This window comes from Ptychodera flava, chromosome 15, assembly GCF_041260155.1.
Source record: "Ptychodera flava strain L36383 chromosome 15, AS_Pfla_20210202, whole genome shotgun sequence".
Classification (NCBI taxonomy): Eukaryota; Metazoa; Hemichordata; class Enteropneusta; family Ptychoderidae; genus Ptychodera; species Ptychodera flava.
Genome location: NC_091942.1, coordinates 29,619,891 through 29,644,516, shown reverse-complemented (window position 1 = coordinate 29,644,516; position 24,626 = coordinate 29,619,891). Strand labels below are relative to the sequence as shown.

Here is a 24,626-nt window from a genome sequence, read left to right as displayed (position 1 = left end):
AAAGTAACTTTTATTCATATGAATTTCACCACAAATAAGAGAGTGGCACATCATGTTTACGTGAAAGTCACGAGAAAATGACCGATATATCATACAGAGTCAAAAGGGTTACAGTAATTGACCAAGTTAAATACATATATGCACACAGTTGGAAAATTTCCCAATTGTAAGTTCACAAAAGTATATAGAAAGCATGTTGTATACACTTGCGGCGGGAGTATTATCAGACAAAATGTTTCAGGGCATCTGTCTTGAACAAGTACATAACAATGTATCGACGCATTTAGCTGGAACATGCGAGTTAATATCAAAAACACGAATAATTTAAAAAAAATGAATCATGGAAATCTATAGAGAGTGATAATAACGCACCAGTAACGAACCCGTACATATCGCTTAAACATGATTATATTAGAAAAAGCAGAGAAAAGGCTAGGCTTTTTTTACTCACTGAGATTCTTTCATCGTCCTGTAAATGAGGTACAACCTTTAGAAATCACTCCTTAGAGTCATATAAAGAACTATCATCTCTATAGTTCAACTCTTAAACTAGTGCCCGTGTCCCGATGAATGAGTACGTGATCTGCGGGTTAAGCGGAAAGTATTTAAGATGGCATACTTGCGATTACAGCTGTTTTGGTCACCCTGCAAAGGGATTGAAGGAAACTTTGTGAAATGATCTACACATCGATAATACATTCTTAGTTTTAAATACATTTGCAGAAATTATCTAAAAACCTATCATATTTTACTTTATAAGACTTTTATTCAACATGGCATTACATATGCCCTGGAACTATAGGATAGCACATCTTCATCTTTTTTAAACCCTATCTATATTACTCAAAACTGCTTGTACGAATCAGTACATTCTCTGGCTTCCGATTATTCTTTGAGCTTTCTAGACGCTTCATTATAAACTTCACAGATTACTCGTTGGGAGGTTCATGTTCGACTTTCATCAGCAGCATATGCCTTACTACTTTGGAGACTATTTCAGGACTGTTGATCATTGCCATGGCACTCGATGTAAACTTGGCTCGATTGTTTCTCTGCCGAAAACGAGCAGAAATCATGGCCAGTTTGCAATTTCATATGTTGTTGCCAAACTCTTTAATAATTTACCACATACTGTAAAAACAAACAATACATGTAAAGATATGTATTTTAAAAAACGGAAATTCAACCAACATATTTTACAGGAATAAGTGACTTTGTAAACATTAAAATAACTCTACTGTTTAATATATATCAACGATTAGATCATTTGGATATAAACCCGTTCACGTCGATTGCGAAATGTAAATATGAAGGGTAAGGCAAAACTTGATTAGCTTAAAACTACACTTCTGGCTCCAATAATGCCTTTTCAACTGCTTAACTGTGACGTATAATATTGGTCAGATTCTGAGCATTAATTGACAGTACAGAGATATCAAATCTATCATAATCTATCATGGACATGCATTTTTGAACCCGCGAACCTCATCAACAACTGCTTTGGTGGGAAATAATTGTCAATCATCAGAAAGCAGAGTAAATACATGATACAAGAGTTAATATTTACAAGGTAGGTGACTTGGTGGGAAAATATATCCAAAGGGAACAGATATAGTAATAATGGTACGTTTTTCAATACGTAAGATATGTATCATTGTTCAATGTCTACGCAATGTATTCGATCTCGATGCATGTTTGATCTTAATCCACTGGATGATCTCCTGTGTCATTGTAAATGTTAACGTTGGTAAAGTTTAAGTTAACTTCATTCTTGATCGTGAAGGGAGTGGTTTAACTTTTGCTTAAGCAAAGTATGAAAAAAAGCTTAAAACGTCCTCTTTCGCAGGGCTAGTATCTAAATTAGATAAATATTCTGCTACAGAAGTCGAAAATCTACTGTCACCGTTTAACGTTTGTAACTTGCAAGTTGCGATCCGACAAATCAGTGGGTTTTGTGACGAACTGAGTCTTTTCTTGTCTTAAATCACAATTCTAAATGTTTAACTTATTGCCACTTTTCCTGATTTCAACTCCTTCGCCCTTTTTTGAAATGTTGTTCTAATTTGCGAAATTACCAGCGAATGTCAAAATTCCACCGCGGTCTGTTTTACCAGTTCCTGTGGAGTTCGGGCAGTGAACAACCTACGAATGAGCCGTGACGACTGAGCTTGCCGTAAATTTGCCTTGGAGATCTTGACGACCCGAGTGCAGTTTCGTCTCCTGCTCCACGTCGGCATCGATCAGCCTCTTGCAAGTGACGACTTTGGCGAAGCACTTGCGGAAGTTGTCGCTCATGAACGAGTAGATGATGGGATTGATGCTGCTGTTCAGGTAACTCAGACACACCGTGAAATAAAATGTGATCACAAAGCCTTTGCTCGGCACCCAGTCGTCCGGGGTCGTCAACGTGTACAACTGCACGCCATAGAACGGCGTCCAGCATATTACAAAGACGAAGATAACTGTGAGAACCATGCGCGCCACTTTCTTGGTGGGTTTCTTGGTGTTGGTTTCACCTAGCGGTGCCACCCCCGTGTACAGACGCTTGATCATCAGCATGTAGCAGACAGTGATGATGAAGAGAGGTAACACCAACCCAAACATGAACATGTATGTGTAGAAGAGCTTTTGAAAGTTCTCGTATGGCCAGGTCAAAGTGCAGACAGTGATACCAGTTCCGGGGAGGATGTAGGTACGTGTGTACAGCCAGAGAGGCATCACGGTTATCGCCGAAAGAACCCAACAAGAAATGTTGACGCAGGCGGCTATTCGCATCGTCCGGATTTTTATACTTCGTATTGGATGCACGATCGCCAGGTATCGGTCGACAGCCATGGACGTCAGGCAGTAGATTCCCGTAGTTTGGTTGAGTCCGTCGACAGCTGTGATCACCTTACACCAAGCGTGCCCGAACGGCCAGTGATGGACGGCCTGCTGGAAGGCTATAAACGGCATTGTGAACATGAAGAAGAGATCCGCTATTGCTAAACTCAAAATGTAGACATTTGCCACCGTTTTCATCTTGCTGTTTTTCAAAATGACGTAAATGACCAAAATATTGCCGACGATGCCCATGAGACAGTTGGAACCGAAAACTATCGGTATGACTATGTGTGTGGGACCGTAATCTATCGGCGGTTGGTACGATGAATTGTTGTGTTCTGCGGACGTTTCGCTAGCGGCCACGGTGGTGGTAAAGCTCAGCGTCGTAGTATCTACCATGGTGAAGTTAGTTGGGCCTATATCCTAAATCAGAGGCAGGATGGCAAAATCTACTCTTCCATCACATAAACGTTAATTGATGAGGCCCAACAACAGCTGCACAGCAGTGGTTGTCGTCTCGAAGAACCGCTTCTCTGTCTCTCCTAGTTGTCGATCTGAAATATGAAGCAAATGATACGTTTCAATGAGTGTCATTTTTTCCTTGTTCAGAAAAAATGGAAGTATCGTTGCACATTACAAAAGTACACAAGTAACGATGGCATGTAAAGATTCAACAGGTTTCATTAAGGCCATTTGGCTTCGTTTGAAATTAAACAAATTCCTGGGCTATATGACCTCTCACATAAAATTCCTAAATGCATAAGATAATGGCCTTCATGAAATTCATAGAGCATTGAAAACCGCTAGCGTCGGCATTTCTGTTGAGAGATTTCTTTTTTTTTAAAATTATGTTATTCGTGAAGACTGTCTATAGCGAAAATTCATGTGGTTCTTAGTGTTGTCGATACAAGCATGATGGTCACGTCTCCGACAAACGTTGTCGGTAGAATCCTACATGTCTATACAGTTCGGGAAGTCTGTGTCACATTTGATGCTGCTACATTGGGTGGAAAATTCCAATTAGATTTCCAACGAACCATTCACCTGAACGCAAATAAAAGTACCTATTGCAATATTTACAGATGCCCGTCGCATTAGCACAAACAACAAGCTACAAAGGCGCAGATTTAGGTTATGAACTTCGGGGTGATTTCAGCGCCGTAATCACAGAATCGACGTCAAATCTGTCTTTCATTTAATCACAAGTTCTTATCCTTTTTTCGGAAAGAAGGCTAGGCCATTCGAAAGATCAAAGCACTTTTAATCAAAGGTTGCATCCCTTTCGTATCTCTACTCATTTACAAAGCCTTCCCCTGTGATCGACAGACCGCCCGGGACTCTGTAATGGCAAAATTACCATACCGTGGAAAACCTGAATGGAAAGACATGTCTAAATGACTGACGAACTTATAACAAAATCACATTTTACAAAAGTAGACGAAGGAGGAATAAATATGAATGAATAGCCAATGTCAATGTCAGTTCACCAGAATTACGGCGGCATTGTTAACTGGGGAGAATTGGCTCTGATTAAACACGGCAGACTTCGATGAGTAAAGTCGTTCTGCTAAAGAATAACAAAGCTGCTGCATATAAATTGAACTAGACTCCGCGAAAGATTTTAACGATCGGTTTATTGTATCGTAGAGGTAGTCTAGATCTAGAGAAGGCTACGATTACAGTCAGTTGATTCTGTAGAAAGGTTTTCAGCAGCAAACATTCCAAGGTACATCTTTGCAGGTATGTACTTGTACACTGCAAGTGGGCGCACAAATAGAAATTGGTAATGGTAAACTCTATCACAGCTGCGCCGGGTGGGTAAGACGTGGTTTTGCCCTCCGGGTCGATTAAGTCAAATACGTCATACTACATTGTATATATGGTCAAATAACCGCCATTTATCGATAGATAAACACAATGACGTTTAATGTCCAAGTTTAACAAGTGCTTATCGTGATTCAATTCCATTTTTGCCAAAAGAAACTGGTTTTGCTCAGTCCGTTGCCCGTACGTGCGGACGTATACAATAGCCACGGAAATAGATTTTTTGAGCCGAAATTGTAACTGAATCCTGATTCGTATGTTTCAAACTCAAGCACTAACCACAAGAGGTATTTAGTTTGCGACGTAGATTCTTTTAAATTTTTAAAACCGTAAACGTCATACTGTATGGAGTTCGCTGTCCGGAGGGCAAACCGTGTCATGCCTTCCCTATTTCTACGTATACCTCATTAGACTCCCTAGGCGCCTGTGAATTTCACCGCTCACGAGAGTACATTTTCACTTTTACATACAATTAGATTCTTGTCGATGATTATTGCTATTCCAGTCTTTAAATGCTCGGACTAGCCAAGTTATTCTGTGGAAACAACGATATGGTGTCTACTGAAGTTGTATTCTTGGAGACTGAAATTATTTAAGCCCCCTGCCTATTTCATATCATTGTGATTTTCCTGTGGTGTATTTCACAATGAATATGGATAGAGTGTTATCAGAGTCAGACCCAAAAAGGAAAGTTCTAATCTTTCATACATACTATGCTAGCGAAATGTCAGACGTCGAGCATTGCTGTTATCCCGTAGGCCCTATCGACCAATTGAGTAAAAAAAACATCACGTTTTAAGTTTTAAATGGCAATTTCACTGAATCAAGATAGCGCCTGGAAGTTTATACGAGTGAAGAGAGATTCGACGTGCTTGGGATGAAGAGGGTCGAAAGTCCACCCTCTGCTATGCTAGAGTGGCAGTTCGGACTTCGATATTCAGACTTCTGAAACGGTTTGATCTTGGCAATCTAGATATTTTGATAACGAGGCACTTTCTTGACTGGAAATTAATCCAATCCCTGGAGGATATAGGCATTAACGGAGTCTTCTTCTTTCATTCAAGGAAGAAAACTCAAACTAATTGGCAGAGATTCGAGGAGATAGGATTGTTTGTAAAAAATATCACATTAGTGTATCAATTACGCACACTCGTTGTTCTGATTGGATGAAATCTCATTCCGGCTGAGGTCAAATAATAGTACACAGGAGCTAGAACAGGCCCCTCAACAAGCATAGGAGGTTGATAATGAAATAAAGGTTGTATAGTAAGATAAAAGGCAAATTCAGGGGTAGGATAACTAAATGACTATATTTATTCATCCATACTATTGAAAACGCGTCGTACGCCTCTTGGAAATTGTGATTTATAGAAAATTTGACAAGAACATGCCATACAAAAGTCTCTTTTTGCCGTCTGCTCCACTTTCATTTTCATGATGTAACCCGTTTGTTTAAAATGCTCGGTCCCGGGCTCTGATTTTCTGTTCAACAATGCCCGCTGAATTTTAAAATATGTTTTCATACGTTTTGTATTCTGAGAGAATACACTTTGAAAGCAGGATACACATATAGTTGACAGTGTAGCTATAAAATCGGCGAGATTTGCTTATCACGGAGGTAAAAGCGAGACTATCCATAGGTAAATTAAACCGGTTACTTTTATCTGCAAAAGGTGACAGCCGATTACTGAAAGAGTGACCATTGTGGCAATTAGAGGGACTGTCAACTTCAGTACGACTTTCAACTTAGAGCTCTCGGTCTGAACCTTTTCAGAAATTGGCAAACAGTGCATGTATTGCGTCACACATTCTATAACCATTCAGGCGAGTACTGCGGAGTTTATGGACGCAATCTATCTAATGTGCACAATCATTGTGTTCATATCAAGGGTTGGTGAAGTGCTTCGAAGCCGACTTAAGATGCACAGCATCCATTTGGGCAATAAAACCCTTCTCCATTCGGCTGATTCGAGAGTTTCCACCAGATTTGATTCGGCAAAAAAATTTTTCAGCACGAATGGAATTCCATCAAGGCTGCGTTTCTGGATCGATGGATCACCACGCAGCGTTCCCCTCTGGAGCTCTATCGCAATTACCAACAAACGGTGAATCACTTAAGATGCCTGAACAGTGGCCAGAATTAGACGTGACGGGCAGCCTCAAACAGGGAGATAATGTTTACACCGGGAAAGACATTCCGAAAACTGCCAAGATAGTTTTCAGTAATCCCGTCGGCACAATAAAGTAAAAGAGCGTCTTTGAGAGTTTTACAAACTTCATAACCACATAAGTTGCACCTCTTCGCGTATTATCATTACATGCCTCATATATCGAACGTCGCGCGCAACATGGTATTAAGTATTATGAGGTTATCCCTCGTTATCACATGAACTGGCCCGTATCTCCACCTGTGTGACGTACACCAGCACGGATAAGAAATCCATATTACCGCTGTTGTACGTCATCAACCGGAACTTTTTTCCTGCAATGGTACCGTTCGTACGTGCACGTCGCGACACAGACCGATTTGTCGTGATCGATCCCGTGCTCTCATGGCATTTTGACAAAAAGTTGACCCGATAAATCCAGATACGAAAACATAGAAGGCATGCCCAACGAAATTTCGAGTCGCTAAAGCTTGAGCTATTGCAAAGAATCTAATGAGGATACCGTCGATCGTGACGGCTCCAGTCGCAAGGCTCAATGTGGACGTCGTCGCGTCATACTATACCTGGCGATCGCCAAGCAACGTCGTACCTGGCGATCCCGGTTGGCGATAAACGCGAAAGATACACCTCACGAAAGTTGAACTTACCGTATACACTTCGGGAAAGCGACATAGAAGGCAAAAGTATCGATGAACAACGATAAATTTCCTTCATCATACAAATTATTCCGTTGTTTCTCGATCGGAATCAATTCAGACCTAAACTCTGCAGTGCAGCGCTGTAGAATCCGATATGCATTTCGAAAGTTGACTCGGACAACACTCACAACAGAACAAAGTTCCCGTCAAGTAACAAAATTGGGAAGTACCTACGGGCGATATATGTGTTACAGCAAATATCAAAGTCCGTATGACGAAAACATTGACGACTGAGATGGCCACCGGCGGAAACCGGTGATGGCAGTGCCCACTACAAGGGACGGTACACTGTGTGTGACATCGATCTGAAACTTTCGGGCTCGCCAAGGCCGTAAACTTGTGATATTTAAAAGCCAGAGCATCTCTAAGAATGATAACTACTGTTTCGATCGTGCCGTTGCATTCGCTTTATAAATATAATTCTAAATATTCTAAATAACTCAAAATACTATCGTTATCAGTCGCCAGCGCGGTGAAAGCTATGCCCGCCGATGGCAGACTTGCCTTGGCATCGCTCCAGCGCGAGACAATGATTGACACGCGCACGTGACCGAATCCGTATGTCTGATTGGTGGAGATACCATTCCATGTATCAAAGTTTTAGCTTAATGGGATTTATGAATGAAAGTATACCTGTAAACATTTGCACATCTCCTGGGTGACGGACCGCTTTACTCATTAAATGTAAGTAATCCGCGTAAATAAAACACAAAATCGCGATAAAAATCATGCAATTTGTTACAATAATTTTGATCCATCCACATCAAAGAAAAAATAAGAAGACTGTTCATGTGATAAATATATAATCCCATGGAATTTTTCTCTGTTTGACGTCATCGTATACGAGTGTTTTTCGCGGAGCCGCACAACTTCTCGCCTTCGGCTCGAAGTTGTACGGCTCCACGAAAAACACTCGTATACGATGACGTCAAACAGAGAAAAATACCATGGGATTATATATAAATATCACCTCTGGTGGGGTCGTATTGCTGCGAGTACGGTAGTGGGCCGCATCACACGAGTCGAAGACGAGTGTGATGCGGCCCACAACCGCACGAGCAGCAATACGACCCTACCAAGAGGTGATATCGAGGGATAACCTCTTTATCATATACCTATGCCCACGTTATTGAATGGATAAATCTCATATATTAAAATATGATACGTTTCACTGTGGTTTTTCTTGATGGACTACATTTGTTTGCGTCATCTTGCTAAGGCGGATTGATATACTAGCGTCTGACGTAATCTATCAGCTGGCTCATTGCCAGTTATTTTACGGTTGAGCAGAGAAATGCAGGAAATGCTTGAACTCTGTCATCAAACATGTAGGATATCTACCGAATCGGTACGGTACATGCAAGTGTTGTGTTTGGTATTATTTTCCAGAACGCATTTACCATGAATACACGATATTTTTGAAAGTTGTGCTTTTGAATTTGCCGGTCCTCCGACATGTCCGATTTGCTTGTCGTCTGCACGTCTGTGCTTATGCACGGACGGAACAGCTGGTCTGTCATCGATCTGTCAGTGCCCGTACGGTGATGATGCTCTGCTCTTTAATTTGTTCAAATTGGTAGCACTACTAGCAGGTTGATCCGATATCGACACGTGTTTTATTTAGTTACCCCGCATTTCCCTATGCTTCAAAACCCTGCTACTTTTGGAGATCGGACATGATATCGTAGTCAAACTTTGTCAAAGTCGAAATCATAGACGGGCACCATACTTTGTTTTGATTAGGGCGCCACCATGTAAGTAGTCCGGTATGCAAATCAACAGGCCGTATCAGGCTTTGTTATGTAAATCAACAGGTCGTATCACTTTTTCATATGCAAATATTCAATTGAATGAAAGAAAGACGCGCTGATCATTCCTTTCATATGCAAATCAACAAGGCGTATCACTTTATTGACATGCAAATCAACATGATAAATCATATCACTGAACTCAGTACAGACACAATACAGGGCATAGGTATATGATAATATATATTGTAGCGCAAACAAGGAACTTAGTGCAAAAGGGCAGGCGACCCATTACCCTCGTGAATTCTGGCAAATGGTCACGTGCCTTCTGGTACATAGTCGACGTCCCTTGTTTTGGCTACAATATTTAAATAATAATTCGTAGAACAAACCCACGATTTGTCGCCCGCCCAAGGTTATGGTGCCTATGACGGTAATATTGATGATGCCCGAGCCGAAGGCGATGATATCATTAATATTACCGTCATGAGTACCAGCCCGAGGGCGGGCCGCAAATCATGATCTTGTCCGTGCTATCATGTGTTATTAATTTTATTACACCGAACAGACACTTTTGTTTTCGAAACTTTGCGCAGAATGAAGTCAAGTATCGTGACTCGTCAAAGTGAAATGCTCCATTTCTTGCTCGATTGACATAGTCATTGAGTTTATGGTCAAATCGAAATAATGCCTAAAATGGAGACAGTGTTGTTTGTAGTATTCCTCGTGTACGTAGTGTTCCATTTTACTGCAATATCGTCAACTTCGGCTATAGCTATACAGAAAGTATCTGAACAATGCACACGATGATGTGAGGCGCGCAGAAACGACGCATGGCATTCCAGAATGCTGTAGCGGGCTTCAGTGCACGCAACATGGCTATACCAGTGCACGCGCCAAGGCAATATCACCAAGGCCATCACTTTTGTTTTCTATCACGTGAGTGAGTCTCAGCCAATCTCAAAAACAGGATAATTCGTAAAGTATAATAAATACTATTGAAAGTATTAATCATCATCGATACTGTCATCGTCGATCACCATCTTCGACACTTCACTTATGAGACGAAAATTTAACAGAGGCTGCACTCGCATCGACGTAATCGATACAGATGTCGGAAAGGGCAATCCACGGACAATTACAAGAATCGGATATATCTTCATTTGAACAAAATTTTCTTTGCGGGGGGGGGAAAAGTGAAGTCCGGCGAAGAGAATGCAGTCTTTTAAATGCAAACATATTGGATGACAGAGTAGATATTTCAATCAACTAAAACCGCGTGTTAACCGGTTACTACCATTGAATGTACATTATTAATCTGCAATGCGGTGCGTTGAAAGCCCTCGAGTCTTAGTTTTTCCTAACTCCCATAGCCTTCACTCACATTAAAAGTCGGAACCAAGTGATGTAAGACAAATCTCATAACTCCCAAAGCATCTGTCATTTCTAAATGCTCCCGCCAACAGTCAAATCGAGTACGCGAAACCTTAATGTACACAATTCACTCGACGTGAACGTTTCAATCCGGGACTAATAACGTGAGAGGCTTATCCACACAACAGAACATGACCCTTTCTGTAAAGACTACGAGGCAATCTGCTTGTTTACGTTCCTGGCGACAAATGCGAAGTCATCTGTTTTGATGGGTTCATGGAAAGGGTGCAAATTAAGTAAGGAGAGTTTTGCATCATCGTTAAACTTGCAGACTCAGAGATCGAAGGTCCCACGATTCATTCTTTGTTTACCCATACCATGAGGGAGAGGCAGTATAATTAAGTGGTGTTTGTTATAAAGAGTGCATTCTTGTCGTTTCCCCCAGCATTTTTGTTCATTCTAGTTTCTTACCGTGTCGACTTTGAATCGTCAAACTTACGAAATAGCCCGATGTGCATACCGACTGACTTCCTTGTACTGACTGATAGCCCGTTTGTAAGCTAGTTTTGGACTCGCACTTGACAACTCCCATAGATTAAAGTCGATGACTCGGGCAGGATCCTTCTTTCCCATCACCATATAGCAAGTAAAAAAAATTACATTGTTCACATTTAAACGTGGTTTTATCTTATCATGGAATTGATGGTGTCAAAAGGTGTCAAAACGAGTGTTCATAATAAATGGAGTGATGTAAAAATCCAATCGACTACCGTTTTTAAGGATTTGGGCTATGAGAAATAGATTGGATTGATACATGGTTACATTTGAACATTTGAAGCCGCGAATAAAAATACCAGTTCTACATTCTTCGAGCGAACGCAGATTTATCTCCGTCAAATCCCCCACCCCCGGCAATGGTAAAACCGATAGTTGAAAGATTTTGCGAAAGTCCCATGAAGTTATATGTAAATATGTTGTAAATACATTTCATAGCGTGTGTGTCTTCCCACAGGATATACATTATTGGTGGTCCTTGCTCGGCTTAGACTGGAAAAGTCTTTGTTTTAGAGGATTTGCAAAACCTATAGCATACCTTATTTTGTTACAGTACGTCTTGTTTTGGTTTTTGATGTTTACTACCCATGAAATACCTGACGAGAACACCTAAACATTCATAAAATAAATCATTTTGCAATAAAAAGCCGATTGACCTGTAAACGTTCATATTCTTTAAATCTGCCACTACAATCAAAGTTTATAATCCCTTCGGTTGTTGTTGCCAGCTCAGCGAGAGTTGACTAGTGGTCTTGACTCGGAGAAACTAGTGTTCTTCTGCGAGTTGGACATTGTTGAAGATTTTCTATACGTATAATCGGATTTCCTGACGTATAAGATTCCAATGATTTAATCTTTGCTTTCTGAAAGTGTCCCGACGGATGGCACGCTTTTTTCACGCGCCATTCAATCCTCTCTAATCTATCGGTGAGGATTGACAGACATCTAAATAAAGTAATTCCATGGGCATATTGTATTTTACATTTGCAGGCCAGCAATCACCATGACATTCTAGCGTGTCTGAGAGGATGGAAGCTATAACGGTATAGGCATGGTTTTAACCTTAAACTTAAATAATACAATTGACTTAACACTTCTGTACCGTATATTGTAATTTAACCTAGTACATATGGACGTATTTTACGGTCAAATCGATGTATTAATGAATAATTCTTACAACCTGCTCTGAGAGTACTTGTTTTTGCTGTATACAAACAGTCAAGCCAACAAACCACGCGTACCAATCCCTGAAAATTTGCTTTCACAAAAGTCCTATGCCACTCGTGACGAAGATAAATATTCTCATAGTGGTGCCTCCATTTCAAAGAAATGAAATATAGTGCGTGTATCTGTATAAACAGCTCCCCTGTTTTAATTTAAGACCAATGGAAACGCTTTCGAACTTTTAATTGTCAATTATGATCACGTCCATTGGACCGTCGGTGACTCTACTTTACTATATCAATGATAAAAAATAGACATGAAAGCTTTTATCTTTTATCGATTCCGATCACGAATTCTCGCGCCGAGAAAATGATTGTTCTGCATAGCGTTATCACTACTTGCAATTAACACAAACGCGTCATAAATATACTTGTTTTATACATGTGTCATGTCATATTACACTTAAGATACATCGAATCATATCGTATTATATTATATTACATCAAATCAAATGATATCGCGTCAAAGTATGCCACATTCAGCTATGGGAAATTACAGTGTATATTTCAAGAACTTAAGTATGCATCCCTTAACATAATGGCATACAAACCATGGCAACGGGGACAAACACTACATTTAATTCAGACACAAGGGGTAATATTTCCGACCTTTACAGAAGCATTCTCGCGATAATTATGCACAGGGAGAAGAGAACAATGCAGTGAGTTACTTCCGTGTTCGGTAATTTTTCCCGGTGACATTTGCGTGAACTACCACAGCGTCGGGGAATGTAAACTCGGTGGCGACCACTGAAGACGCTGATTGGGATAAACTCGTAGGTGGCACTGCCTCATTTCCTTCATAGAATCGCACTCGGATTTTGCTGTAATTTCGGTACAATGGCTTGCTGCAGACCGTCGTAATTTCGTGTTTCTAGTCGTGTCTGCACTGCTTTGAGTAGACCCGACTGACAAATGAAGAGAATAATTGTCGGTAATTATTGTATGCTTGTCAGATATTACAGTTCGTGTTTCGACTCTTTGTCTGGTTCAATCTCTTTCATTTGGTGAGAACCCTCAATAAGAGAAGTTTTGCTTACTATGAGAGGCGGGCGGAGGTTTGTATGATCCTCCAGACCTCCTGATCCCCTTTTTAATGGTAAAGACTTGCCTTGGTTCTAATTTCGAATACAAACAGAACCTAAACCCCGTATGCCGTCAAGTGAATCGCTTTGACATTTTTGTACAAGTCTACCCTCCTCTCACACCCTCCGAACACTCCCCTCAGAAGTACAGACAGCTCCGAGGGCAAGAATCTACTTCATCACTGACAGCAAAGAACGGGTCACGATGCTTGAATGATTCCTACCTCTGATGAGATTCCGCTGTCGACGATCATCTTTGCGGAAATTACGACTTGTAGCATATAAAATAGAGTGTGTGTGAATGCCAAGGACAAAACGCCAATTTGTGGCTGCCTGAACTGTCACCGCCTGTCAACTAGTACAATATCCGCGTGTCAGCTTGTACAATACCGACTTGTGAAATGTTCGTTTACAGTATTGCATTCAAAGCGTCCGTCTTGACAGGTCAATAGCAATATATCTGAGAATGGCAATAAATTGGACTACACAGACTATTTTATTTCTCGGTTCCTTTCTCCTGGGCAGGATTGTTTGGGAACAGACGCCTGCTGAAACATGCCAACAATCTGAGTTACCCGATACAACGGTGACCGAGGCAGCCAGATTGCCTTTCTATCGAAACAGAGTGACGATTTTATACTGAATTCGTGTGTCAAAAACGGACTGAGTGTCAAAATTGCTGATATACTTTTCAGTATAGTTCAAAACAACGTTTGGTACTCAATTTCTAGTGTATTATATTATTCCCTTTTCTCTATCATATTCATTTGTGAGATTGTTCGCGTGTACCAACGGTTTAGCTGTCAAAGACAAGATTCAGATATGAGCCTAGACCAAACAGAAACATGTTGCTCAAGAAAACTAAAGCTTCGCATGTGACTGTATATCTGGAACATCTGCAAGCTCAAACACGCGTGCCCGCGAGCCTGCATTTGCGCGCATTCGAGAGCGTGATTATTGGTCAGTGAGATGATTAATTTGTTCATATGACGATTTGAAGGCGAAAAGACGAAACGCCTTAGTCTGAAATTGGTGTATGTGTGTGAGAAAGCGACTTCACGATACTGACGAAAAAATGAACAGATTCTAGTCTTGGGCTATTAAATTTGGGTCAATCGTAATAACTTTCCCTTCAAATAGCCACTTAAGCTCCAAAAGCAATCACAAGCTGAGCTCAGGTTCAATGTTACAATCCATTGACAATTACTCACCGATTGGACTTCTGCGTCGTTATCGTGCGCAACCCGGTAATATAATAACAGGTATACATAAATGATCCCCCCCCCCCCCCGGAGAGGAGCAGAAAGAGTTGCATTCTGGAATCTTTTATCGTTCCAAACAAGAAGGAAATATTGCTTTTATCGATTGTTCATCGCTTTGGCGTACCTGATTCCCCTTTACGCACTCTGCTGGAATGAAGACACTTGAAAATTTACCATACGAACTCTGTGTAACCTTTCTTATCAAAATTTATTTTTTCCGGCGGTTTGACTCCTGAGTATGTTCGATCGCTTCAGTGCTTTGCAGCCTTTGTCTTGTGAGTCCGAAAGATGAAGTCATTTTGTCCGTATTATACTCATTGATGCAAATTTCAAATGGGATGATCAGGAACTAACAATTTCCCCGTAAACTATGCATGTCGCCTTCTTGACAATGATCGCTTAGTCCTAGACAAGTATTCCATAAAGAGTAGAAACATCACAAATAAGAATTCATATTATTCAGTTCCATTAATTTGATTGACACCGCTAGAATCAAATATTCAGCATGTATGTATGTTTTTGATGTATTCAAGATACTGAACCATTGTTACAATCACATATTGAAATGTCAGTAGCTCCCGTTAAGTATACGTGACCTCTGACCCAGCATTCAGCAACGCACAGTGGGTGTTTACCCGTTCACTAAATGAAAGTCGTATTCGTTTCAGATGCTTTGTGGACCATGCAAATACGATTGCACGCACAAGATGGATTATTTCACACCGTATGCTATGAACTATGAGAAAATTCAACACAGAGATAGGCTAATCAAGTCTTATATGAATTGAATATTGTATCTTCACAAGTGACGAATGCTACTCCCAGTGAGCTATTCTCCTCCGAAGAAAAAGTGTTGTTGATTTCTTTTGAAAAAGCCACCTCACTCAATTTGGAATGAGGTCCGTCACAAACAAAACGACCGACTCTGATGCACTTGATATTTACACAAGATAGATAGCGCACATGGTGTCAATTCCACGTGTTTTGCCGGGCCGTTATAATTGTGAAGGGCGTCATTGAATCAATGACACAGATGGACAAAGGACATCTTCTGAACACACGGTATTTGCTCACACGCTACGATCACCCTATACACAGGTATACAACGGACAATATTCATGTGTGTTTGTTCATTCCTTTCACCGTATGGCGTTCTCCCTAAAAGCTAACTCAACTACAGTCAGCGACCTTATCGGAAAAAATGGTCCTGATATTACTTGCTTTGCGCATACCCGACTCCATTATAAAACCTAAATGGAATCCTAATTGAGAATTATTTGCAGGGGCAATTGCGCCGTAACAAATGACTTGATTCCGACAATGGAGAATTTCTCGCGGTGTTTGTGGCGTTTCAACGATATAAGTTCTCGCTACAAACTCAACTTTCTCTCATTAAAATTACAAATTTGACTCAAGACAAAATATTTTCATAATTGATGAGGAAGACTCAATATTCATCTTGATGTGCGTGCATACTATTGGGCCACTGTAACTGATTACTGTCAGAAATACGACATTCACTTCATTACAGTTCGCAGCAATCATACTCCTATTGTACTCCTGAACGTTCCTTTCTTCGCCCAAGCAAGAAACTCACGCACGGTGATAGCACTCATCTTCATTGCTTCGATCGGCCATCCTTTTGATGAGAGTTTTCTCAGAAAATTTAGACACAAAAATAAAAAAAGCAGCGATCATCACTACAGAAACCAATTACCCAAGATTTACATATTACCCAAGATTTACCGATATTTGAAACTCAAAATGGCCGCCAACCATGTGTTAACTCTAGGGAGAAAAATAAAATTTGAGATTTTCGAAATACTAAGACTGGGGTGAAAAGTTTTCCTACACCAAGAGCTTTAAATTGAACCCTACAAGTGGTAGGTCAGAAAAGAATTATAAAACTTTTAGAGTCTGAATATCTGTCCCCGATGCGCGTTCTACCTTAATCATTTCGAGTCGCGCGTTTTCTCTTCCTGTGATCAGCACGTTGCGATCGAGCAAGGTTCGTGTGTCAACGCAGTACGTCAGTCAACAACGCTTTCGACTTGGCTCTCATGGTTCTTTTGTCCACGCAAAAACAATATGTAAAAGACTTATTAGAAGCGTCGATATCAACATCAGAGAACTAACAAAGTATGTGGTTTCAACAAATTGCTCTAACGACGAGTCGTCTTCTATTGTCGATTTCTCTGACAGGCGAAAACGATCCTGTCCAGTACGCAGACAGAATACACACTGCGCGTGCGCTGTGCAGAGTAGTAATGACAGCATGACAATGCAGCTCTAACACTGCGTAGGCCTAATAGCATTTAATTCCTACATCCTAATATATAATAGCGTATACGTCTGTATCTGTTAGTGATTTGACATTTCCCGAAATCACGTTCGTCATTGAATCGTTGAAATCGTCATAGCTACTATTCTATCTCTTAAAAGTGCTGTATCGAAAGAAAGAGAACATAAGCTATTTTATCTTTTAGTCAGATGTACGCACTCACGAAGTACGATCAACTTTAAGGTGAATAACTATTAAATAGAGATTTGGTAAATAAATGAAGGTGGTCATAATCTGTAAGTCTGCAGGTTTAAACTGCCATGAAACTAAAGATTGCTCGGTATTTCTTAAAAACGGACTGACATCTTGTATGCAGTCATTTGCGATACAGACACAGCGTATCAATGGAGAGTATTCAGGCACTCTATGCAATATAGATTCGGGCATCTTTGGAATTGCCGTCAATCGAACGAGTCACTTTGAACATTTAAAGACCACGTCTGTACTTGCATTCTCACTCAGTCATCCCTAAAGTGATATTTCTATCGAGTCAATGAGACGATTTTGATTATCGGGATGATAAGGTCTTGCTAACGTGATATGAGCGTCATCACCTGTGTGCGTGCACTGATGAATCAGATTTTAGTGACCTGCTCTAGCTGGGGTTATGGGTCATGTAAACTAATTACTATACACACGACTATGGATGGCTAGACGGCGGAGGCGGATTTTGAGAGAACGACAGACCCAGAAAGAGTCCTGTAGTTTTCGAGTCGAGCTCGAGGCAATGTTCGTGTTGTCCTACTCGGAGTCAGCTACGCTATTTGTCAACAGTCGTGTTGTCACCTGCATGATATGTTGCTCTTGCGTAGAAATGAGGAAATAAGAGAGACATGCACGCTAAAAGTGTTCGATTTGACTTTGCTTTGCTTAGCACAGGCATTCGACTTCGACACTCTGATATTCTTCAGAAAGGGGGAAAGGAGCATGGTTATACACCAGCTCAATTAAAAGGACAAAGTCGGCCATTTTTCAAGAATTTTGTTCGATACGAGATACTACTTATATTGTTTGACATGTTGAAGATAGTAAATGAATGGGTGATCATGCATATATTCGACCCCGGTTTTAGACACAATACATGAAACCATCGCGGAAATGCATTAATGGTCATGACCACTAATTCATTTTCGCGCTGGTTTCATTTAATTTGTCTAAAACCTGGGTCGAATATGTGCATGGTCACCCATTCATTCAGAATCTTTCAACATGTCAAACAATATAAATAGTATCTCCTATCAAACAAAAATCATGGAAAATGGCCGACTTTGTCCCTTTAAGAAACGTCAGAAAAAAGATTGAACAGCCTCGCGATTTACAGCAAGACCTTCGGAGGAACTCTATCGAGGGTAATTTTAACATTAATCTGATGAAAGTAGACAATCTAGAAACCAAATAAAATCATCAATCATTTTCTTCTGAGGATTCCTGAAGCTCGTTGACATCTCAACTCGTGCTGATTTTCATGTGACAATTCATGATTGATTGAACAATTTTGAAAGTGTGAACAAAGATAATTCTACCTTCTAAGGCGGTACGCACCTCCAAATTGAAAGACCTAAGCTTTTGCCCAGACATTTCGAAGTTGGTGAATATTAAATCAAGAAAAAAAATCAGGGTTACCTAGCAAAGTTTGTACCAGGGAAACAACTTACACAATTATATATACCCGTACTTACGATTCAAAATGGCCGCCATCCCTGTCTTAAATCTATGGGGCAAATTAAATTTCCGATTTTCGCGAATTTAAGGCGATTGAATCTTTATTCACTCCACACCAGCTTTAAAATGAGCGCCACAGGTTGTTGACAAGAATGTATTGTAAAAAGTTTGAGAGTCCAAATATCTGACCCAGAGGCGTACTATACCTTAAGGTAGAACGCACCTCGGGGACAGACATTCGGACTCTCAAACTTTTACAATTCTCTTCTGATATGCCACATGTGGGAGTTCATTTTAAAGCTCTTGGTGAAAGAAAACTTTTCACCGGCTTAGTTTTTAGAAATCCGAAAGTTTTTATTTTTCTCCATAGAGTTAACACAAGGATGGCGGCCATTTTGAATTTCTAATATCGGTAAATCTTGGGTAATTTGTTTCTCTAGTACCAAAATTTGCACGGTGACCCCCTATTTTTATTCTTGAATTTGAAAGAGAATGATTGAAAGATTCCTTGAGGAAAGTTAGAGCAAAAGTTTAAGTCTTTCACTCTCGAGGTTCATACTACCTTAAACAAAACTAACGCGTATACTTTCGGCTTGTTGCATCAATATGCTATCTCATTGATTAAAACTACGATTTCGATTTCGCTGATTTAGTTCAGAGACACGCGAACCGACGCGACAAGAATATCATCATTATCGGCTTTGTTGAACATTGAAAACATCTTTTTTTTAAAAAGACAGCTAACTCTCCGAGTGAAATAAAAATACAAAACCCGGAGACTTTGGATTTACACCATTCGTCGTGAGCTAAACAAACTGTAGTACACATCATATACAAATATAATCTGATATACAAAGCGATTCAAAGGCCATCTGCGATTAAATTATTAATAACAGGTCGGCCTTGAGAGGCTTTGTGACAGAATATACGTTTGTTTGGAAAGTGCACGGATTATAAGAATTTTCAATCAAGAATCGAGGTCAAATTGCAAACACACGGGGTGGCGATTATTTTTCCACGAGAAAAGAAGATATTTTAGTTTTGTAGCACAGTCATCGAAAAAAGGTATTCCCCCATGCTTAAGCATATGTCTCTTTTCTCCATCTGTGCTCTAAAAATATTTGGGGAGGGCGGATGCGCTGGACAAATTTAGTATCTCTTGAGCAAATAGTGTGAAAGGTATCGATTTCATCTGTGTAGAACGTGATATTGTGACATGGCGTAAAGTCGTCATCACATATTTAGGTTTATAGTACAGTAAAATGTGACCAGCAACGAGCTTTACTGATCATCATCATCATCGTCATCATCATCATCATCATCATCTCTCTCTCTCTCTCTCTCTCTCTCTCTCTCTCTCTCTCTCTCTCTCTCTCTCTCTCTCTCTCTCTCACACACACACACACACATAAGAAATAGATTGCATAAATAATAAATACCTTACACTATACAGCTATCCTCTTGCCATGGCCCAAGCACTCGATCGGCCGAAGCTTTCGATTCGATTGAGTCAACTAGAGAAAGACAGGACGCACTTTATATAAGTGCTTTTAGAAGGATCCCCAGACAAGCAGCGGGTGGAAATGTGCGTTAGAATGAGTGAAGTGAACACCAACATATTATATCTGTAATTCTTAATTTTTTTCACTTCATGACGATGCTCAGGGGGCGGTGTGGCTCTGATTCTAATGCATATGATGTAAGAACAGGTTACTAGCTGATATGAAGGTGTCACAGCTATTTTGTATTTCGAAATAATAAAATCCACAAAGGCTGTCATCCGACGCCCCATGGACGATCATTTTTGCAACCAGGAAGTGGTGACTCAAATCTGCATTTGAGAGTCCACACTCAAACTGATGAACGTATCATATCTCGCTGACAGAGTGTGTATATGTGTCCATACTCTGACTCAGCAGGCAAATGAAGATATTTAAACTAATTATATACATCCCCTTTTCCTGATAGTTAAAAAACATGAGATTACCTAACAGACCACACGTTTTCACGCTTGTTACGCTCCCTGCAGATAGTAGATTTCTGACAGACAAACGGTGACATTTCGGATGTACGAGATAAAGCACACCATGAAGACTCTTATATCTAGAATTTAAATATGAGGTGAAAGTGACCTTACGGATTTTAGAAATTACAGGAATTATCACGCGTTGTTATGGTTAAACGCATCTTAGGGACAGTTTTTCACGACTTCAAACACCTCACAAGTCTTTACTGGTATAGCGAATGTGGGCTCATTTTGTAACCCAAAGTAAAAGTGAGGCTTTTACCAGCTTGCCTTCTCGACAATCGAAAATAAGATATTTTTCCTAGTTACTCAGAGAATGGCAGCCATTTTGAACGTTTGCGCTGGTATATCTAAAACACATATGCGGTGCGTGTCCTATATTGAATCACGTCGAGGCAATCGCATTATTTAAGACGAGAATGAATGAAGAACGTCTTTGAATTAGGTTATCGAAGTTGCCGGGAGCGTTCTTTCATAGTTTTGACATCAAAATATTCAACTGTGGATAACCTTCAGGAACCCTGTCTTTCTACTGATGAGCAGAACTTATTGGAGAATTGTCTTTGTTGGAGAAGATCTAGTTCTTGGACAGTAAGATTTTTTTTCATTTCGGGCCAGAAGGATGATCCTAAATGACTTTTTGAAACGTTTGTTTGGGCCATTCGATCAAAATTACGAGGGCATCTTACAGCATGAAACTCATTTTCGGCAATTTAAAGAAATTTGACGGCTGATTTAATCACATGGAGTTTTATTACCACAGTGTTACACACTAGATTATTTAATATTTAAACATTGACGACAGATTTTAAACATTTCATACGAACCCCACATCGTATCAGCAATATCCGCAAGTTATGTGGCACTCACTGGTATTCGGTTTTCGTAAGCGTCCTTTGTAAAAATATTAACACAAATTGTATGTAATTAACCCCTTTTCTCGTTCATACAAGACACTTCTTCGTTCATCGGTGTTAATCCCGTCTATTGCATTCGCTTGCACTCTCGAAGGTGAAAATAACAGGGCATTTCATCTATCGTTAAAGATTAGAAGACAGGGGAATTGACAAGTGATTGACTTGTCAAGGTGTTCCATTAATAATTATCACCCACATGCATAGTAAGTGGGTAAGCTGTCAAACGCCGAGTTTTTAAATTGAAATATCCTGCGACAGAGATGTGATTATAATGGTATCATTTTCCAGGATTCGCTGTCACTCATCCCGCTCCCTTCATTAATCAAATGTGTGAATGAAAATAAAACCGAGTCAGTCGGCGTAACCGATTTCATGTAGTCCATCTAACCCTCCGGTATCGGTCGATTGTTAAAACAATGGCTTGTCACGAAATCTCAGTACAATGGCCTTGTCAATGACGAATCCGTTCAGGTGAGTCACCGGATGTGCACTGCGCCATTACAAACGCCAGTCACTGTGATTTCGCTGCGCAGCAAAACGAATAGAAACGCACGTGCGTGTTTACACCCAATTTAATTGGGCAGTTGAGAAGTTTTCTATTATCTTTTTCCGAGGCACTTTAATTGCAAAATATAATTTCAAACACTCGCCATTATACACTAGACATTTTCATTACTGGTGCTAAAGTTAATATAACTTGACTATAATATATTTATTTGGTAGGCTAATTGGGTCTGCGGGTACTCGTATTCATCATCTCTGCTCACTTCGACCCCTCTTCAGGTATTCTTTCTTTATTTTCATACTTTTTTCCTTAATGGCCTTTTTGCGGGTAATGGTTTGATAATTCATTATCCAATTGTGCCTTTCGCCTGTAGTGTCGTTTTCGGTAGATTGGATTTGGTTTCCAGGCTGCACTGTTTGAGGGGGGAGAGTGGAGATAGTTTAGAATAAAATTTATCAAGAATATCAAGGTTTCGATCGAAGCGTTCACGATTACGAGACGTATGTGGCTGGTGTGCTTCTGGTCTCAATAAATCGTCAAACAATCTTCAAACGACCCTGAAATATGCAAAGTAATGGAAACAGTTCGGTTTTTTTTCATTTGATAATCTCTACAATAATTCGAATAATTTTTTGATTAACTGTCAGACTGCCAAAAATTTTGTATAGCTATTGTGTGTGTGTGTACTTTTTAAAGTGTTTTTCAGATATTTTTATCTGCCCTTTTCTGTCAGGCCTGGAAGTGGGCATTTTGCCTGTGGATCTGAATAGATAAAATCAAAATAGATAAAACAAAGAAAACTCAAAAACAAACATTGCAAGAACTATCAATCAATAGCTAAACCTTGGAAAATTAGACTTCGATCGTCTATTCCTGATGTAGCTTCTGTAAAACGGTAGTAAACTATAAAGTGCTTATCGCCTTGGCTTCTACTGGCACAGAGATGAACAAGAAAACCAAAGATTTCATTCGCTTGTTCCGTGATATGAACTGTCAGCGATACCATGGCTGAGTATACCTTGGAAACCTTGGAAACGGAGCTTAAGATACCTCTTCATAATGACTGGAATCGGTTACAAGATTACCGATGAACAAGGGGTTTTGTATTATGGTCAGCTTTTCTTTTTTACGGTGACGTCAATACTCCATCTCGACGAAGCGGAGACTACGAGCTAGCGTGTTTAAAATGCCTTGTTGCTTTCAATTTGTCCTATTTTGACAAAGTGTCCCTACATCGTTTTCTGTAGCAACCGAAATGAGCCTTTCTGTGCATTCAAATGAACCCCTTGAAATCCATAATTCCATTCCCTGTTTTTCAAAGGGAACACCAAACGTTAAAAAGCTATCACCGTTTAGTTCCCGACTGCTCCTTGTACGGTCCTCGAGAATCCGGAAGACACAATTTCGCTCACGGGAATGATAGGAGCGTAAGATTATTCCTTTAAACACGAGTACATACGTGTGCCCGCAAGCGCTGTCGCAAACAGCGCTTTTCATATGTACGCTACAGGTCTTACTTATTTGTTCCTAACGCATGGCGCCCAGGTAAAGCTGCAACTCGCGACGTGGCATAAAGGGACGAATGAGTTTGAAACACAATGCGCATAACCATTTTACACGACCATAGCAGGTTTTTGAAATAAGATGAACCATGTAACCAAGAAGTACATACCGTCCACCTTTGTTTTCAAATGTGAAACAGCTTACATATCCCCGTTTTTAAATATCGACCAGGACTAAATCTCGCGTCTGCATTCATACAAGCAAAGAACGAACAGCACAGACGGACGACTTATTAGCATCTTTGGAAACCGAAGAGAATTGGGACAAGATTTCTTTTCGTTTTCAACTTACGGCAGCCTAACGAGTAACATCTAGAAGTCATGGAAATCATGAATTAATATTCGGAACAGTACGAATCGAGATGTATGTACAGGTTAGACGTATGTTGTCAGAGCACCTTATGGTTTGTTGAGGTATCGTGGGCCAGACTTGCAAAAATGATTAATGACATGAAAACCATTGCAGATGGGAACGGTGACGTGTAAACCTTTTCCCATATTGGTGGCAGTTCGAGAGAAAGACAGGATTGGGAAAGGAGTTCTTGTAACTATTTAGTTTCATCATGGAGTTGTTTAAACAGTGGTCTTCCGATTTCGACACAGCACAAACAAGTCTATAAACGTTAAATGCATGAATTTGAAGCTGGGATTAAAGTAGTGTGCGCGATAGTTTCACGTTCGTGCATTTCTCAAATGAACTTGAAGCCAAATAAAAATGTGTGCGTCCACAAAAATGCTTCAAATTAAGAAAACCTACCTGTTATTGAAGCAATAAAATCTTGTCGACCGAAAGCACGACGAGCTATGTAACTACCGATCTTGTTCAGCTCTAAACTGAATATGAACTCGTCCG

General features: G+C 40.2%; 1 protein-coding gene across 1 annotated transcript; it reads right to left on the bottom strand.

The window, feature by feature from the left end:
- On the bottom strand, nucleotides 1-24,626 carry LOC139151825 (somatostatin receptor type 5-like). Its single transcript, XM_070724825.1, has 2 exons — nucleotides 24,531-24,626; nucleotides 1-3,377 (listed from the first exon to the last, which is right to left on the bottom strand). The coding sequence occupies exon 2, from the start codon at nucleotides 3,220-3,222 to the stop codon at nucleotides 2,143-2,145; it is 1,080 nt and encodes a 359-aa protein (XP_070580926.1). The 5' UTR covers nucleotides 3,223-3,377; nucleotides 24,531-24,626; the 3' UTR covers nucleotides 1-2,142.